Below are 20,680 nucleotides of genomic sequence, written 5' to 3'. Positions count from 1 at the left end.
ACCGCGATCCCGTTCCCCCGGACAAGCTGTCGACTCCGCGGTAAAAGTGCCCGTTGCGAAGCGCCAAATAGAAAAGTAAAAAAAAGAAAAGAAAAACACTGTCATGCCAAACGGAATCGCCTCGACGGTCGACCTTACCTCACGTAACTCTGACCCGTGCCGAGGCGACGTCCCTTTCTCCGTGATAAGGGGGGGGGGGGGGGGGGGGCGACAACGACGAATAAGCCCAGGGGTGCCTTCGGACCTAAAGCTTTTGTTCACGGGGCACGATTGATTTCCATTTAAATAGAAAGAGAGGGGGGAAGCGTACTCAGTATGAATGAAACATGGGCCATCGTGGGTATTTCCCCAATCATCCCTCCACAGTTGATTTGATTCTCGAGATTTCTACAGACCCCCCTGTCCCAGTCCCAGTCTCCCCCACCCCCTCCCATCCGAGCATATAAAGCATTAATCTACCTCTCCCCAGTCACCAGAGAGCTATTTACAATCCATGGGGTTGTGGACGTTAAAGTGAAAGCTTTCAAACGAAAAAGAGAATGAGAAAAAGAAAACATCATCATTCATGGCGGTCGATTAATTCACTGCCTCACAGGAGGGTGTTCGGACTGGCTTTTTCCACTCCTTCCTTCCTAGCGAGGCCGAGGAGAGAGAGTGTGTGTGTGTGTGTGGGGGGGGGGGGGGGGGTGGACGACGACAAGCGTTATCTTTCTACCGCGTTGCCTCTTGTCACTCCTAATGGGCCCGGGGAACAGGAGATGTCAAGACAAGTGAATAGGAGGAATGAGGTGAGAGGTAGGGCTGGGCTTTTAGTATGGATTAGTGCGGGTTGGTCTCGTTCAAACATGACCGCAGCACTCCCGACAAGTCCGTTCCAAGTGTCGAAGTCAAACGCGGAAATATACTGTAGTTTTACAGAAAGAAACTCGTAGGAATAATCGCTTACTTCAAGTGGTAAAAAAAATAAAAGGAGTGCTGACTGTGCCTGAATGATTGCCTATTCAACAAAGGAGGTTTTATCACTTTAAGCCGTATTCACTGGCTTTCGATTCCTGCCGTTTTCACTGGCTTTGATTTGGATTCCTTAAATAGAATCCAATTAGAAGGTTTGAACGTGTTCCAAATGTCCCAGGCTGCACTACGATCATATATCCAATAGTCTAAAGATATCAGGGAAAGAGACAAAAGGTACACAACATTGAATTCCCCCCCTCTTTTATCTTTTTTTTTTTTTAAAGCAAACAAACACATTGCACAGTCGTCCTCGGGTGACAGTGGAGAGGAAAGGAACGTGGGAACAGTACTGTGTGAGGGGTGGTCTCGCCCTCCCTGGGGTCAAAGGGCAGGATGCGACAGAGCTCAAGTGCATCGGTCCCCTCTCTTGCTGGCGTCCTCCTTGTGGGGCTAGACTGCCCCTTTCTGGTTCTGCTCTTGAGGTGCAGAGTACATCCTGAGAGAGAGAGAGCGACAGATGGAGAAGAGAAAGAAGATATTTCAGCATATATATATTTCAGCAGTATGTGTGTGTATACAAAGGGGCGTAGGTTTGTTATTTGGGGGGGGGGGGGGGGGGGGGGCTTTAAGCGGGGGTCTGGGGGTCCTCCCCCGGGTGTACTTTTATGAGAGGCACTGGTCCTGTAGGGGGTGTCTGAAATTGTTGTTTAATATATAGTCACAGGTAAGAAGGATATATAAATGTTTTGACTGCCCTATATTTTACCTCTTTTGGGGAGGGGGTCCTCTTTCATATTAGCTATATGTTTTGAGGGGGACAAATTTAACTCTTCTCAATATTGAGGGGACATGTCCCCTGTAACCCCCCCCCCCCCAATCTGCGCCTGTGTGTGTATATATATATATTATATATGCATGTATAAATAAATAAATATTTATTTACTTATTATTTCTTAAGTCCGCTAACGGAGAGATACAGGAAACGTCCCTGCGTGTCGGAATCGAGGGAAACGCGCGTCCATCTCGCACCGCAGGAACGCTGACAGGTACACAGTGACCCCATCCCCAGGTGGGACTCATAAACCTGGCAAGGCGCTGTTGATCCAACAAGCTGGGGGTTGCTGTGCGATTAAGCCTCTTTTCAGCGGAGCGATCAGTCAGCACCAAACACAGCCGGAGCTGACTGCAGCCCCCGGGGGGGGGGGGGGGGGGGGGGCAGACGGTAATCCTGCAGAGGAATTTAACCCCTTACAGGTTGACTTCAGGGGCCGTCTGTTCCACAACACCAGCTCTCTCCTGCCCCTCCGCTCGGAGATCTCCGAGAAGACCGACGTGAACTCCCTAACCCCCTCTAACCTCTCGGTCTGGCAGTTCACGTAGCACCGCGCGCCGGGACAAAGGAAACTGATTACGACGCAGAAAGCCAACCCACAGAGCTAACCCTGATTACACAAGCAATGGGGTGGGAGGCAGAGAGAGAGAGAGAGACTTGCACACAGAGAAACAGACAAACAGTGTGTGTCTCTCTGTCCAACTGGTTCAGGCTGTTCTGTTTTGATCTCTGGTTGTTGTAAGGTTGTAGTCGTGCTGAGGTTTTTCAGGGTTGGTTTTTACTAGAGCACAGATCTGGAGTCAGGCCTCACATCTAGGGGCAGTTGAGGAACAGGTCAGGTCCTGTCCCATAGAGTCATACAGGCCTGTTGTCTCTCTGTCTCTCCCTCCCTCCCTCCCTCCCTCCCTCCCTCCCTCTCTCTCTCTAGGCTATTGTTTGCTGAGATGGAGAAGGGTGGAGAGGGAGGGGATTGGTGGCAGGGCTGCAGGGCCTCAAGCTTGTGACGGTAATAGCGGTACGAGTCCAGACAGGCTCGAAGGGGTGGGTGCTGCTCATCATGACTGGGTTTTGCCACCTGAGCGTTTGTCTGGGGTTTTCTTAAAAAAAAATTGGCTGGTGAGTTGCCGTGAAGTGGAGCAAATTGGAAAGGCTGCAGGGGGACTGTTACCCACCAGACTGGTTCCGTCGCTCTCAGGCGAGCCTGACTCGACGGTAAGTGGAACATGCATATCTCCGAGAGAGACACCGATATGTACAGGTGCTGCTGGAGAGACACCGGGAACGTGTTCCTTCTCTAGGAAAGTGAAAACTCGACACAAAACCAAACACGGCTATTACAGCCCGCGTACTGTATTACAGGCCATGTCCCTCAAAGCCCTCACATAACCCAGTCTAATCTCTGTAAACAATCTCTGTGGAGGAAAATCACAGACTTTGAAAATGGGAATCGGGAAGACGGGACTGTTGACGCGGGATTTGAGCATGGCTACGACGCGTGCACAGGAGTATCGCACGTAGCGTTTTGGCGAGTAAGACAAATCTTGACAAATAGAAGTGAGGAGCGAAGAAACATGTCCTCACCCTGGCTGTCGATTCTGCATGCGGCGCCTCACCAACACTGCAGCTGCAAAATAAAATGGAAGAAGGTTTCAGATTTGCTTAGGTATTAAAAAGGTGCTGTAAGTGGTATTCTTTTGTTTGTTAAAATAAGTCGTCTACATGTTATCACTGATATAGTTATTGTCTAGTCAGTAACATGGGTCTCCCAGTCCCTCCTGCTCTGCAATAAAGAGAAAATATATTTTCTGGTACCCCGTTTTATCCAATCAGGAGAGAGAACTCCACACTGCAAAAATAATAACAGGAAGATAAGACGATAGTTTTCCTACTAGTTCTTACTAGTTTTAAGCAAATGTGTAAAATAATCAGTGCAGTAAGCACATTTGGCACGTGAGATTTCTTGAGATAAGATAATATCTAGGGCTCTCTCTCCTGATTGGATAAAGTGGGAAGGGATACCAGCAAATGTATTTTCTGTTTACTGCAGAGTGCAGGGACTGGGAGACCCATGTTAATGACCAGACACTCTAATCAATGATGGCTGTTGGAATGTAGAGCTACTTAACACTTATTTTAACGAGAAAATACCACTTACAGCACCTTTAACAGCGGTGCATTCATTCATTGTGAGAGTTTGACAAGCAACCTTTCACAGCGAGCTATAAAGAGTGTCATCTCTAGATTTACAATTCTTACCAACTATCGCTGCGACTGATAGAGCGACCACACTCACAGCTGCAATGATCACAATGAGAGTGAGTTGATCTATAAAAAAAAAAGTGTCAGGTTAGCCAGATTTTAAATGAATGATAAAACAATAAAGAAATACAGTAGATTTACTCTGACAATAAGTTACTTATAGTAAATGACTGGGTTACATTGCGTCATACTCGTAATAGGCTGTATAGTCTATATATTATGTCATATAGTTTGTATACGATTCAAGTGCAAGTATTTTTAAGTACAATCTGTACATACTAATTGTATGTTCCTGCACTGATGGCCACGTCAAATCCCAGTGTAATTACAGTACATACTTGTGTGTCTATATACCTTTGTGAATAAATGTGATTCTGATGACACATACAATACAATACACATGCGTATACCCATATAACCTACCATGAAACATGTGCATCATATATATGGTGAATGGTAAATGGACTGCATTTATATAGCGCATTTATATAGGGCTTTTATCCAAAGCACTTTACAACTTGTGCCTCACATTCACCTGTTCACTCACACATTCACACAATGACGGCAGAGGCGACCATGCAAGGTGCCAACCTGCTCATCGGGAGCAGTTAGGGGTTAAGTGTCTTGCTCAAGGACACTTCGACATGCTGCCAGGAGGAGTGGGAATTTAACCGGGGACCTTCCAATTACCAAACGACTGTTCTACATTCTGGCGCCCCCGGTGGACAACCCTGAGCCACTGTCCCTGAGCCACCCCCAATATCAGGTGGTTGAGCCAGCCACTGGTGTTCCTACCTAACTGTTGAACAGTAATCCAGAACTATTTTATTGCACTGTAAAAAAAAACTGTGATTTTATATGTCTGCACTTTATGTGCTCATTTCATGTCTATTATATTCTACTACTTATTGCACTGCACTATTACACTATTTGACTCAGTTTATTCTATCTTACTCTTTCTATTATTGTCTATTTTTAAAACTGAATCAAACCATAAACAAGGTGGGATGTTGGGATGTTAGGGCATGTTGGGATGCTATACAAATAAAGTTGTATTATTATTATTATTATTATATTACCTGGAGATTCCTCCACAGCTGTCGTTTTGTCAACAGAACCAGGTTCTGGTTCTGCCCGGTTTGGAATCACTGCGCCTGACAGGGACAGCGTAAAAATACAACAAATGATAATATTATTAATATGTGTACATTTTCTGCCCACATAAATGCCTGTCCAAAGTTGTAGCCACACCACAGAACGGTCTCGCCGGGTCCACTTCGACATTGCCTTTTCAAAATAGTAAGAGGGTAATGGAAAAGTAAAAGTACTCTATTACTTCTACTACTTCTATTACTTCGACTGAACCCACGAAGCAGATCATTATTCACAAAGTGCTTCTGTCACACAGAGAAAATCCCCCCATCTCGAGGAGGTTACTTTGCCTTTTATAAAAAATAAAATAAAAACTCGCTTACAGAAAACGAGGACTTCTAAATATCCGCCAATAGGGTGCGAAAACTTTATTTGTTCCTATCAAACTGACCTTGTTTTAAGAAATGCCTTGAAACAAGCGGTAATTGTAAAATGAGGGCAGGTCGCTCAGAGTATGTTTGGAGAAAACCCTTAAAATTGCCCGCAGGGGAAGCCTGGGTGTTACCGAGGAGGAGGAGGAGGAGGAGGAGGAGGAGGAGGAGGAGGAGGAGGAGGAGGAGGAGGAGGAGGAGGACGCGATTGCTCCAACAGCTGACGAGGTGCGGCCCCGTCGACAACAGATCAGTAATTCTATCACTGGCCCATCACAGACATAATGAGGAGTGAAGGAGGAGAGGTGCCATGAGAGAATAAGAATGCCAATGTCAATTAGCCAACGGGCTGGATGTCGGCGTGTTCATCGGGGCCTTGCGGCAGAATCCGCAGTGCCACCAGGGAGCTAATTGATTCCACTCTGGGTGTAATGACCAGGTGGAGGGAAAGCAACAACCCCCCCCCCCCCCCCCCCCCCCCCCCCGCGCGAGAGGGCTAAAACACCCTCAACAGTCTAACTGACCGTGATTACAGAGGTCAGAACCCCACATGCTCCTCTCCTCTCCCGAAGACAGTCGTAACCGGGGCTCCTTGGAGCAGCACTGGGGCAAAATGTTAATCCTACGGCCGCGGCCTCTCGATCACGCAAAGGGAATTCAACTGCTGGACTGATTGATTGATTGATTGAAAAGTTTATTAACAGATTGCAGAATGGGTACAGTACAGTACAGCTCAATACATACAATTGTTAAGGGGATGCAGACCAGAGAAAGACTTTCGTCTTGTTTACATCAGGGTCCCCCATTTTCAATTCATCATAACATATATGACATACATGACATACAGATAGACAGTACTGCTACATCTATACATTTATGACATATCAGATTTGCAAATACAGTACTGTTTGTGATACAAAAGTGTCCAGAAAAGGAGTGTATATACATTTGGCGTAGAAACTGTACATTGGAGGAGGTTGGATGTGTGGGGTGGGGTTGGGTGGGTTGGGTGAGGGCTGTACATTGGAGGTGGGGGGGGGGGGGTTGGGTAGGGGACACACACACATTTTACACTGTACATTGGAATATTGACAAAGCCTTACTTGGTCATTTACTGTACAACTAGGTTAGGACATTTGTAGGGGCCAGTTTCGAATTGCAGTCTCACGTAAGGTGTTCTTTGAGAGTGGTTTTTAAAGTGGGTAGTGATTCACATTCCTTTACAGCTTTGGGTAGGGCGTTCCACATTGATGTGGCATAATTGCGAAACGTGTTTAGTCACTTGTTTGAGCCGAATCTGGGTTTTACATGATTTGTGGAGCTCCCTCTGGTGTTGTGATCGTGGTATTCACTGACCTTTGGGAAGTATTTTGACATGTACATGGGTACCTTGGTCGCGTAGTGTATCTTGTAGACCAGGCCCATTGCAAGTTGCTGTACTCGGTCGTCTACTCTAAGCCATCCTAGGTTGTCAAAGTGGGCAGGGGTGAGGTGGGTTCTAGGAGTCAGGTCAAGCAGTAGCCTGACTAGCTTGTTTTGAGATGTTTGTAATTTGTTTTTTAGTGCCTTTGAGGTGCTTTGGTACCATGAGGTGACTCACCTCGGACTAGATCCTCGTCATCGGTATCTGTGGAATACGGAGGAGAAGAATGGTAAATGGATTTATATATAGAGCATTTATATAGGGCTTTTATCCAAAGCGCTTTACAATGTGTGCCTCACATTCATTCAGCCATTCGCTCGCACATTCACACACCCGACGGCGGATGCGACCGTGCGAGGTGCCGACCTGCTCATCGGGAGCAGTTAGGGGTTAAACTGTTAAGCTGCAGCCCTATTTTCTGAAAATCTGCCTAAAAGTACATGCCCAAGTAAATGGAAGATTGCTCCACTTCTACAAAGTCAATTAGCATGTTCTTGGTATCTAGGAACATCTATGGACCTCAGGGAATGTATTCCCAGTGTCCGAAATATTGTGTCTTTGTGTGTATTGTGTTTTTGATGGTGAATAACACCATGCTAACATTGAGTTTGGAGGGATTTCGAATTAATAAGGCGTATAAATGACCTTATTATGACCAGGTCATACATCTATGGATAGGGCCAAATCTCCTCTTTCCAATGGCAGTGTTAAATCTGGATTTAGAAATGTCCTCGCGTGACTACTCACCTTTTTCCGATGCAATGCACAGAGAATTCACATTATTCAGAGAAACTCTTATTTTCGGACAATTTTAAAATCATTGGTAAACAAACGTAGTGCTGAAAATAGACACTTTGACTGTTGTTTTGATAGGGTTAGGGTCTTTACTCTTGGCTACAAAAGAAACACAACATTAATTAATACGGTTTGAATTGATCGATTTATGACGAACAGCAGGGGGGACCCTAGAGCTTAACAGGTTAAGTGTCTTGCTCAACGACACTACCGACACGCTGCCCTGGAGCAGCCAGAATCTAACCAGGAACCTTCCGATTATCAGACGACCTCTCTCTCTCCCTCTCTCTCTCCCTCTCTCACACACACACACACACACACACACACACACACACACACACACACACACACACACACACACACACACACACACACACACACACACACACACACACACACACACACACACACACACACACACACACACACACACACACACACACACACACACACACACACACACACACACACACACACACACACACACACTCACAGTCACAATGACTACTGACTTGACATAATACTGTACACAAAACTATTTTTGCTTTTATTTATTCATTGTTCAGATAAATATGCATATAACATACCATCACCAGCTGATCCCTCACTCTCCTCCGAAGAAGCTGTATCAGGGTGGGGAGGAAGATAAGATAAGATATTCCTTTAATGATCGTCTTGGGGAAATTCAGGCATCATACAGGAGCAGCATGGGGGGGGGGGGGGTACAGGTATGTGAATGGTAATAGTAGGAAGACATGAATATAGGCAATACAATTAGATCTGAATATAAAAGAATATGAGACGGGAAAAAAAACTGTAACGATTATAATTAACTTTGAATATAAGAATAGGAGAAAGTAAACTGTAATCAAAGGTTCAGATGAGGGTCTGTACGCCCTATTAGTTATATGTTACAATAAATATGGGCAACAAATAATTAGAATCTGAATATGAGTAAAGTAAACAGTATACACAGGTGGAGTATACACAAGGTACCCTAACTGGCATGATATACTGTACGTCATACGTTATACGTTGTAGTCCGTGCAGGTTGATGGTAAGAATCAGACACACTTAGTGATCAGACAATCCTAGTAGTTCTCGAGTTCTGCCGCCGTTAGCCTAATGGTACACCTGCTTAAGGTGCTTCGTTGTGACTGAGGCACGTTTAGTCTAGGTTTTAGATGACCAATTACTTCACCCCATTCATATCCACATTCCTGGATTTTCCCCAAGGCATAAAAGAAAATATAGTTAGGTTCCTGTTGGTTGTCAGTTAAGGCCATGGGTAGGTAGGGAATTTATTTTATTTTATTTTATTTTTTCCCACGGCGACTATGGATAGGGAATTTCTATATTTAATAAAAATTTTCACAACAATATGGATGCATGTACTCTGCCAGCATGTTTAATATCCATAATACTAAAGGTTTGACTAAGATTTTTATGAAACTTTATTGTAAAAAGTTATTTTTTTATATTTTTATTTTATTTTTTTAAATTTTTTGCTCATAAAATAAATTGGGTCGCACCTAAATCGGCAGGGTCGGTCGGCAACCGGAACCAAACCATTATTTTTTTTAGGCCCAAGGGGATAAATAAAGGAGTACCTTCTTTCCTACATCTATATCCTGTCCAAATTATGCATACAGAGCCATTTATATAAAATAATTGAATATGATTGTATTTCCATGTAACACATTTATGCAAAGCGCAGTCGTGTGAATATCATTGCTAACTTTTAACTAGACAGTATTTTATTTTATGTATAAACAACTCTTTTTCCCTATCGCCATATAGTTAATTCAAAGCCCGGCGAGCGAAGAATATCAGGTTTCTATTTGACTTGAAGGACTGAACCGGTATATCTATTGTATTGTGCCGCCACCGTACGGTAGAGATGCAGCACACGTATGTAGGCGAAATGCACATATGCGGGGCTCGGAGACGCGATGGGCTTGATTAGATTAGATCAGCTGCCGAGACGTGTGGAGGTGAGCACACTCTTACCCATAGCGGCTGGCAGGAGCAGACACAGGAACAGCAATCGCATCATCTTCAAATGCTGCCGGGGGGAGAAGGAAAGTTAAAGATATCCGCTATTAATATATTCAGTCATTGACGTGTGTGAAATCCTGGGTGTTGTCGGTAAAGTGAGATGGAGTGGGAAAGAAATAAACCGCAATCTCACGGCTCTCTGGGCCTCGTCTGATTGTGTGTTTTTCGTCCCGTAGCCGAGTGTCAGAATGACATCCATCTTGTCCAAGGGTTCTTAAAAGGTGCTGTAAGTGGTATTTTGTTGTTAGAATAAGTGGTTTACGTCTTAAAATAATAGCTCTACATTCTGACAGCAGTCACTGATACAGAGTGGTCAGGAACATGGGTCTCCCATCCACTCCGCTCTGCAGTAAACACAAACTAAATTTGTCTGGTATCCTATTCCCAATTTATCCATTCAGGAGAGAGAACTCCACACTACAAAAATGGTCTGACAAATAAGAAATAAATATAATCTATCATCAAATAATCTCCCAGTGCAATAAGCAAATCTGACATGGCAAGATTTCTTGAAATAAGTGGGAAAAAATATCAATCTAGGGTTCTCTCTCCTGATTGGATGAAGTGGGAGAATTGGATACCAGAAGATGTATTTTGTGTTTACGGCAGAGTGGAGGGACTGGGAGACCCATGTTACTGACCAGACACTCTATATCAATGATGGCTGTCGGCATGTAGAGCTATTTAACACTTATTTTAACAAGAAAATACCACTTACAGCACCTTTAAACATTTCCAGCCTGTGAACCCATGGGAAGTTGGCTTCCCACGGAGTCACCCATACTCGCCAGAGACCTCACGATACGATACTATCACGATACGCTGAGTATTGCGAATTTCTAAAAAAAATTTAATCAAATTTTATTTATTACCTTTTTTCAACTGCAAAGTAAAACTCTGTGAACATGTTTTATCTAATAAAATAAAGTTCAGTCTGTTCATCTCACTTCAATAATTTGTATTGCAGAACATGGTATTGTCTCAAGCAGACAGAGATGTACACTGTAATCTGTGTTGCATGTACCTGACAAACTGAACTGTTTGTATTACAGTCATATTCCAACTTAACTGAATGCACATGTATGTGTGTGTGTGTGTGTGTGTGTGTGTGTGTGTGTGTGTGTGTGTGTGTGTGTGGGTGTGTGTGTGGACTACTGTACTATTACAGGTATTGAAATTAACAATGCAACTTCCTTATACAAAAAAAACAAAACAATTTTTTTTATGAATAAATAAATATCGATACTTGGCGTCCCTGTATCGATACAGTATCGCCACACAAAGTATCGCGATACTACTACGTATCGATTTTTCCCCCACCCCTAACCCATACTGATAAATATATGCAGTCATTCCAATGCAAAGTGCTTGGTGTAGTACTAGCACTAGAACTGGGTAAATTAGTTTTACTGTAAGAGCCTGTTTGTCGTTTATTGTTCATTCTGATCCCCAATAGTCTTCCTGGGGTCCACATGAAATCATTAAAAGCAAAACATTCAGTAAACATCCATCTATCATTGTACCCTAACCCCTACCCTCCTAAAATATAAAACAAAAATTACTATAATGATAATAACAATAGATAATCCACATCCAAGCTTCTTGGCCCACTCAACCCTGAAAAGACAGTATGTTAAATCGGTCATGCCATTGTGTTACTGTATATCATTATATCGGTAAGCGAATTGATTGTTTTGGAATGAGAGCCATGCAGACTAAAACCAAGTTCAATTTCATGGAATAAGCATGCAACTGGCAGATCCCAAGTGCCACCATCTTTTTCTTGACCCTCCAATCACAATCAATGGTTTTCTCAGTCAAACATAGCTTTCTTTTCAAGCTTTTTCTTGATTCTCCAATTACAACCATCGCTGGGATCAGTCAATTTAATCAGTCAATTTAACGGTTGAGTCAAAAAACAGAACAATGAGGGTGATCGCGCTCTAAAAGGATGATAAAACCCAATAGCCGAACGTGACAACCATGTAGACATTACATCCATTAAAACCCACGAGTCTAGTGATGCACGATATATCGGCCGCCGATATAATATCGGCCGATATGGAAATTTTTTTACACATCGGTATCGGTCCGATATCAAGATAGGGCCGATATTAAAAAAAAATTATCTTTTCTTTTTCTTTTTACATGTTTTGGCCTTAAATAGTTTCAAAATATCTGTCATTTCTGAAAATAAGTTACAAAAGAAAAATAAATGCGTTTTGGAAAATAGCTCTTTATTTGATTATCATAAAAAAGTGTTTTCTATACAGAGATATCGACATCGGTAAATATCGGTATCGGCCAGAACAGCAATATTAATATCGGTTATCGGTATCGGCCACAATTTTCACATCGGTGCATCACTACACGAGTCTATGCGGTTCTTATTCCAAACAATATAGCTAATATTTTACTGATATGACCTTTAAAGTATAGTAATGAAATAACTCTCATCATGTGGGGGAGGGGGACCCTCCAGAGACGAGGCCCATTTTGGATTGTGACAGCATAAGAAACCCTGATCTAGACTATGGAAAATGACAAACTGTAGGAGGGCCCAACTACTGCCAACCAGTACTTGCTCATTTTCAACTGACATAAAGTCTGAATGTAAATCTAGAATGTAATCTGAGGCCGGTGGGGGTTGGGGGGGGGGGGGGGGGGGGGTGGAAGCAGTTTGTTCATGATAACCTCATTTCCCACAGTGCTCAGCAGAAACCTCAGCTCCTTCTCTGGGCATTCCGTCACAGTCAGCTGGCATTAAGTGCCTATTCAACATTTCCCCCCTGTATGCTGTGGCTGTGTACAGTGTGTAGACCAAGAAAGCAATGCCATAACCAGCCATTTGTATGATTACAATGTTTAATGTTATTAATTCATTATCTGATATAATGTCAGGCTTGTGATTATGTTTCTGGGTGTAGAGAATGTTCAACCCTTTATAGTAACTTGAAACAAACACTGAAGCTTCCATCAGCTTCACTGTCAGATGGAGTGTTGAGAAACCTGGCTACTTCCTCGTGACACGGGGACCTCTGCTGTACGCCGCCACACAGATGTAGAACGCAGCTGTCGTAAGCCGGCCAAACAAAGCTCAGAGAGCCAGCTGGACCAACACAGTACAATTGGCGGTATTTTTAAACGGGGAAGCTTGGGAATGACCCCTCGTCCAGTGGATGTCCCTGCCAGGCGGATGACGACTCGGTGGTCAGATATAGCCCGTGAGCCTGGCACTGGACCAGCGGCCTAGTAGTCAGCGCTGGTACGCTAGATACACTGGGAGAATTGACGTGGGTACCAAACGTTGCGGGTGCCAGCCCTGCTTCATTGTGAGCCATACCCATTGTGTCCTTGCTTCCTCTCTAGCTAATGACCACTCTGGTGAGCAATGGGGAAGGAACGGAGGTGACCTGCATTGTTTAGGGAAAGACCATCCGCCAGTTCCCCTCTCCTCCCCCGTGATTCCCCACCCCGACTGTACACTCGATGCGAGGAGATGCGGAAGGCGAGCTCCATACTTGGTAAGAGGAAGTAAGAGCGGGACGGAGGGGAGTCAGGTAGTGGAGGCTGACGAGGAAGCGACTCCTCCGACTAAGCGCATTGGCTTGGCGGCGGGGGGGGGGGGGATTTAATGCCTGAGAAAGGCCTGACGTTGGGGAGTCTGGGCCTCTGATCTCATTTGAAAATGTCGCATTGGTACCCGATGTCTTCGCACCGCCGCAGTGAACAGGCGCCCCCGTCCCGTGAGGCCAGTGGCATGAACCGGGCCAACCCCCACAGCGAGACTGTCCGCCTGGTGAATTAGCAAGAGAGCGTGTCACGGAAGGAGAAATATGTTGGTTAAAGGTGTTAATCAGACGACTGAGGACTGATTTGAGAGGGGGAGTGTAGATGTAGACCGCTCTGGCTCTCGTGAATAGCTGCAGTAAATCTCCGAAACCCAAACAACCTAAGCAGCCGCAAATAAAATCCCCCTCTGTATCCAATTTGCTTTTCAGAGTCACTTTGGGTGAAATAATAAGCCGATCCAATTTGGAAATATTTATCAACGCAGTCCACCGCCTGTGAATCAAGATGGCCCCCGAAGCTTGTGTTATTTCTCAGAATTGGGTAATATATTCTTGTACGCTGGAACGACCAATTGAATTCGCCCGCCCTTCGCTCCGCGGTCTTGAATACCACACCCGATTTGCGCCCCATGATAACCGGCGGCTTGCTAATAAAACGGGAGGAGACCCCTGCGGTCTTCAAGCCACAGCTGCGAAGATCATGGGCCGTCGTAAATCCAAGAATCTAAGAATCCTAAATCAGCTGTGCAGTGCCGCGAAGATGATGGATACCGCGCCGCCACTGCAATTTAAACTGCCCTTGTCTTTCTACCATTTGTTTGGCCCAATGTGTTTTACCACTGATAGGATTAACCCTGAACAACAGCATACCTGTCTGGCTAAGCCAGGCCCGCACAATATCTAAATCTTGTTTACAGGGCTTAATTTTGAACGATGAACACTACCCTCCCCCCTCCTTCCCCCCGGACCACTATCACCTCTATCAACGAAAAAGATCCATGTCATGCACACACACACACAAACACACACGCACACACACACACGCACACACACAAAAGACACGCTACATGTACGAACACAGTACTGTGCATGTGCACAGAGCCTATCTGTTTCTCCTCTGCTCACACACATTGTAGATAGCACTCCCACCACTCACACAGCTGACGTGACTTTGACGTGAGCGATAACAACCGCAGATGTGAATAGATAACAGAATTACTGTAGGATGGAGAGCGCACAGGAGAAAACAAGAGAGAGAGGAAGAAGAGAGAGAGAGAGAGAGAGAGAGAAAGGAAGAAAGAAAACAGAGCTACTTGATCAGAAGAGACAGAATGTAGCAGAGAAAAACTTTTATGATTATCGTAAAGATGCAAAGCCAGAGAGAGAAAGAGAGAGAGAGAGAGAGAGTGAGAGAGAGAGAGAGAGAGACTCAGATAATTTGTTATTCATTACCATTCAATTTAAAAAAAAAAATAATAATAAAACGTGGTAGCTAGCTTCCTATGGTTCAGTGAAGACAAAAAATATTCTTATTGAAATGTTTACTCAACTCTTCTATCTCTGTACAGGAACTGCTTATCTAGCTGAGTCTGATGCAAATATGTTTTCCTCCTACATCTGTAAAAGAACAAATATTCCACCATAAACCAAAGCAACAAGGTGGCAGAGCTTAACACATTAACTGCCACGGAGTTTGATCATCTAATACCATTCTCTGCCAGCACTGTAAGTCTATGGAGATGTTCACCTTCTTTGCAGGGCTATAACTTTTTTAATTGTATTGCTAAATTGACATTACTATGGCCCATTCAACATCGATTATCTATCGTGCAGGATGTAGGAACGTTTTACTTTTTCATTCACACATTCATACGAAAATACCGTCTAGAATATAAATATGTTTTTATCGTTTTCTGCAGTAATTCCTAGAACGTGAGATATAGGCATAAATGCATATATACATTATCAAATGGCGTTTGTTGCCGATCCACGCTATATTAAAAATGTCAACTGTACATGGTCCTAAACGTTATGACTGATCATGCGCGGGTGAACGGAGGGGGGGGGGGGGGGGGGTCGTTTATAATTCCGTGATCGTCGTTGAATGCTTTATGTGGTATGGGTGATATATAGATCAGAGCAGTTTGCATGGATAATAATAAACACTCACGCTGAAAGTCACGGCAGCCTCCTCTTACCGTTGGGCGATGAGACTGGAGCAAAAAGATCCCAGTTATTTGATGGGGATCGAGTCGATCCATTTCCGGTTTGTATAATACTAATACACGCCCAAATCATGTCGATTATTGAGTTATGGCAGCGATCCATATGCACGTGTGTGGCTAGAGTCCCGCGACGATATGCGAGTGGCCGGACGTATTTAGGAGACACACCGATATCCAACCGGCCATTTCCGGTTTGGCAACTCGCCGATCATCCACCAGGGGGCAGTATTGAAGCGTTGCAGAGTTGTGCCGAGTCCCACTGCATCAGACAAGGCTCCGTGAGTGAAATATGAATACCAATGGCGAAAATATGAAATATGATCACAATAACGTTGTACGCCGTGGATTGGCAGAATTCGCATGAACTTGAAACACGTCGTACAACGTGATTGGCGGGGAAAGTGTTAAAGGAACGCGCCAACATTATGGGAAATGCACTTATCATAGAAGATAGATACCAATTTCCTCTCCGTACGTTCAGTAGAAAGCTATACGGCTGCAAGCTAGCCTAGCTTAGCACAAAACGAATGGAAACGGATGCGGGTCAGCTAGCCTAGGTTAAAACTCTGGGAGAGGTGTTTTTGGCCAACAGCTAGGCTAGCTGGTCCGTATTCATACATTTGTGCTAAGCTAGGCTAGCTTGCAGCCGGACAGCTTTCTACTGAATGAAGTGAATAGTCGACAAAGTCCTATGACTATTAGTCAACTGAGAATGTCTTTAGTTGGGACTTGGGGACAGACCTACTAAACAACTCAAAATACCTAAATCGTACACACGAGCAACCCAGCACCAATTAACAATGACTCAACGAGACTGACAACTGCGGCTGTTCACTCTCGATGCAAACTGTCATTTCAGAAGGTGACGAGTGACGACACTTGAATGAGTGAATGAGAGTGAGACAATGCGAAGGCAATATAGACCACATCCTCCTCTCAGTCTCTCTCCACACAGAGCTTCACTATGACAAACATCTAGATAAACATCTAGACTTACCGTCATGCATTCATGACAATGTGCACCTGTACACACCAGAAACAGATCCATCTGAAGGAGAAAATGCTGAGATAATTTATGTCGTTAACGCCACTTCCACCCAGGCAATGTGGCCAAAAGTAGCCTACTTGGGTCTACAGTTGGGGTATTTTTTTTTTTTTCATATCAATGATATCTTCTTAGGTCACATGTTGAATAATTCATAGTTCATAATGGATTACATGGTAACGGAAGTGTGACACAGCATCAAAATGAAACTGTAATTTTCTGTTTGTAATTTCCAAATATCCCGGAAATCATTTCGTGAGAGATTTGGCTTGGCATTTGCTGTTCATAAATCACATGTTTTATGAGTTAGTTAGACCACAAAATCCTGTATGATGATACACAAATCGATAACACCATAACAAAGGTAGACGATAAATAAATGTCAATATTGCCCATAGGCAAAGTCTATAGCATACACGGACAGTTGAGATAGCGAGAGACATCAGAAACAACAGTATTGTAACAATATAGGACCTGCTGGCTAGCTTTCATCATATCTTGAAGAAATAAATACAGGCAACAAAATATTAAAAGGCCTCTGCATTGACTGGGTGCAAAGAGTTCAACATAATTCGATGCATTAGATGTGCATGTGAGGCCTCTTCTACTCTCTGGAAGGAGGGGGCGTGCATAGTTAAGTATAGCAGAGCTAAAGGTCAGAACACAACTTTGGTGTTTGATGCAAGAATAATATTCAGGTTGGGCTGCGCATCTGTGTGACACACACACACACACACACACGAAATGTAAATCTATTACTTATAACATAACCGTTTCCCCTGTGGTCAATTAAGTACTTTATTTATGTTTTCTTACGAGGCCGCGTTGCAGATTGGAGTGAGTTGAGAGTTCTAGCCATAATGACAAGTCAGACAACCCTGAATTTCTAAATCACACAGCAGTGTCCCACTTTTAAGTGTAGAAGAAGAGCACAATATAGCCATAAACCTGCTTCCCCATGACAGCAGTCTCCACATTTGAATGGCAAATCAAACTCACTGTTACTTATTGTTGACTCATTGTCAAGACAGGACCACATTTGCTTGATCCCAAATCACCAGAGTTACACACTACATGACACAGTTATCTGGTTTGTTACAACGTGATTATGGTCACAATCAATGACGTTCTGAACTTCTTTTAAAATGTCTAGTCTGAACAACAGAGAAGGGAAGCTTAAGTAAAGTCATGGAACTGGAACACCTTAGCATATTGAGGAGACATTATTTATAATAAAAAATATATATAATAATAATAATAATAATAATAATAATAATAATAATAATAATAATAATAATAATAACAATAATAATAATAATAATAATAATAATAATAATAATAATAATAATAAAGTTTAGATGAACTAATAACTAACTAACTAACTAACTAACTAACTAACTAACTAACTAACTAACTAACTAACTAACTATGAAATAACCATCTTTTGTTTAATAGTAAGTCCCATATAGAATATAGGGAAACGTCTTTAATGATCAGTAATTTATCAATACACAAGAGAATCACAAGCACATATCCTACAATAAAAAGCCAGACCCAGTTCAGTGATCCAAAACTCTGAATTTAACACCCCGAATGAATGAATGAATGAATGGGTGTCTATTTCTCCCTCTCTCCCCCCAAATAATAAGCACTCACTCACCACTGCGCCGAGGCACAAGTACAGTAGTACTGTAGGCTCAAGGAGGTGAACCAAAGCGATGCACGCGTGTCGATGACAGGAAGCTATCTGCCAGATTCGGCAGAACTTGTTCTGAGGGGGATTCACAGCCAAGTCGTTACTCGCTTAGAAAACTAACACAACAATGAGGACGTCATCGCCCCTTCTCATTTTTTTTTAAGTCAAGCTGAAGCTACCCACACGGGGGAAACACCCGATTTCACCTATGATGATGATGTACAGTAGAAATACGAAGAGGTTGAGTGTACACGTAAAAATGAAAGTGGAACGTCGCACTTTTCTGACGCATCAACAAATAAAGACACCACATGCAGGCACACGCACGTAGGCCTATACTGCGAATAAGAATGTATTCCGGTAAGACATGTTTTATTATATGAATGTTATAATAACACATTTATAATATATAATTCATAATAATAGCGGCAGCCTAGCTTGTAGGCTACTAGTCTGATCAGCTGTCAGGTCTCTCTCCTACCGGTTGAATGACATATAATTACTTACAGGTGCGCTGACAGAATAGGACACAACAAGCACATTATTTTGTGTCTTTATGCTGCTTGCTTGTTTTCCCCCTCAGTATTTACCAGTCTCTCGCTTTGATCCACTATTATATATTTTAAATGTTTGACATATACCCCCCCCCCCCCCAGGCGCAATAGTATAAGCTTTAAAAGTAAAAAAAAAAAAAAAAAAGTGAAGTTGTTATTCTGTTCATTTGATCACCGTTTTCCTGTTTCCTGTAATGCACTTTGTTTTGCTGCTGGAGGCATCCCTCTCTTAGGAATGAGTAAACATGGCATAAAAATGGTTTGACTTACAGAATTTATTCCCTTTGACAGTACTGTATTGTACCCATTCTGCAATCTGTTAATAAAGTTTTCAATCAATCAATTATTGACGAGATAAGTTTGAACTGCCACTCAGTGCATTAATCCCCAATGAGGCATACGCATACGAGCAACAATCTTCCATTGGTTAGCCCTCCCTCACTCACCCTTAAGCCTCTCAAGTCTCAACAGTTATGCTGTCTACACTGGGAGGCCTTTATTTGTCTAGTTTTGAGTTATGATTGGGGTGTGGTGGCGTGTCTCAGCTCTTGGGACATTACAAAGATGTTGACCTAAATAGTCATAAGACAATAGATGGTCTTAACTTGTCAGTAGTTGGTGGCTTGTGAAAGCCCTGTTGACCCTTGTCTTTTTTCTTTTATTATTATCAAAAACACTAAGAAATCTCACTTCGCTCTTATTAGTGAAAACTGCAACATTGAGCTTTGACTATAACTTACAGTGTACTTAGAACTTACAGTTGTGCATCAGTGGACGCTCATGTTCTGTGGTTAACCTAGATTGCATATAGTTGAATCTTCCATAACGGAAACAAAACAATAGACTCTACAGAAGATTGTTCATTGTTCTTCAATTAAAATGCCCATTTGCTACATATACTTTTATAATACAAGCGTGTTGATGTTGGCTCCAAGGTGCTCCTAAGTGCCACAAATACGCATGTAACATATATATGTGCACATAGATAATTAATTCCTGCCTGTAAATGAGACTAGTGCAGGCGTGTCATTCTCATGTTATATTTAAATGTACTCTATAGGCTGAAAGGAAAACTTACATTTAGTTGTTGACCTGTGAGGCTGTACAGAATACAGGATAGACCACAGATATGTCGTTGCTCCCCCGCTGCTGTCGCTGTTATCATGGACACTTCCTGAGTGTGACTGACTGAGCACGTCAACGCAGGTGTGCTCCAGAGCAGGAACTGTGAATTCTTTGGCTGCTGAGTTTGTTGAAATATGACACCACCAATCTTATCTCTGTTACAGAGCTAGGCTTACTTACTGCTCATGGTGAGAAACCTTATAACTCTGCACAGTGGATCAATGTAGCCACGAGTTCGTCTTCAGGTGCCTTTTATACTCTTCTAAAATATTCATCTCTGGTCAGAGTAGTCGATGTTTAGCTTCATCTTTCGAGTATGGGTCAGAGTTGTGATCTCCATTTTACTGTGGGAACATTCATTCATTCAGTCTTTATTTATTCCTGAGGCATCATTGGGAGTGAACCCATTTGCAATGATGCAGAGAAAAATACAGAAGTGCTGCACAATACAACGTACAAAAGTAATGTAAATACAATACTAATAAAAATACAACACAAGGTGCACAATTTACACAAATGGAAATGGTACTGCAAACAGTACTACACAGATATAACAATACAAATACAACAGAAAAATACAATATAAAATGAAATACAAAATAAAAACACAGTCAAAATA

The 20,680-nt window shown here is 43.0% G+C and overlaps 1 protein-coding gene across 4 annotated transcripts; it reads right to left on the bottom strand.

Moving 5' to 3' along the window:
- Positions 1-1,175: 1,175 nt before the first annotated feature.
- LOC311245990 (uncharacterized protein) lies at positions 1,176-20,248 on the bottom strand. Of its 4 annotated transcripts, none has more exons than XM_084336038.1 (9): positions 20,015-20,248; positions 18,347-18,457; positions 9,797-9,851; positions 8,374-8,409; positions 7,169-7,195; positions 5,125-5,193; positions 4,043-4,111; positions 3,368-3,410; positions 1,176-1,450 (listed from the first exon to the last, which is right to left on the bottom strand). In XM_084336038.1, exons 1-9 carry the CDS (start codon positions 20,099-20,101, stop codon positions 1,405-1,407), a joined length of 543 nt encoding a protein of 180 aa, XP_084192164.1. In that variant the 5' UTR covers positions 20,102-20,248; the 3' UTR covers positions 1,176-1,404. The 4 variants fall into 4 exon arrangements, with proteins under 4 accessions (XP_084192164.1, XP_084192163.1, XP_084192166.1 ...); XM_084336037.1 differs by having other exon boundaries at positions 5,125-5,199; positions 20,015-20,197; XM_084336040.1 differs by lacking the exon at positions 18,347-18,457 and having other exon boundaries at positions 20,015-20,238.
- Positions 20,249-20,680: the final 432 nt, after the last annotated feature.

Source organism: Notolepis coatsorum (genome assembly GCF_963971535.1).
Source record: "Notolepis coatsorum genome assembly, chromosome: 19".
In the NCBI taxonomy this organism is placed as follows: domain Eukaryota; kingdom Metazoa; phylum Chordata; class Actinopteri; order Aulopiformes; family Paralepididae; genus Notolepis; species Notolepis coatsorum.
Note: the sequence above shows the minus strand (reverse complement) of the source record. Positions and strands in the feature narration are given on the sequence as shown.

What these genes read in the sequence shown, in the direction of transcription:
- LOC311245990 (XM_084336037.1), bottom strand. Translation starts at nt 20,101, where the DNA reads ATGATAACAGCGACAGCAGCGGGGGAGCAACGACATATCTGTGGTCTA. An exon ending in TCACAGGTCAACAACTAAAT is followed by an intron (nt 18,458 to 20,014) that starts GTAAGTTTTCCT and finishes AATCCCCCTCAG; the next exon opens with AACAAGTTCTGCCGAATCTG. An exon ending in AGCTGTGGAGGAATCTCCAG is followed by an intron (nt 4,112 to 5,124) that starts GTAATATAATAA and finishes TTTTTTTTATAG; the next exon opens with ATCAACTCACTCTCATTGTG.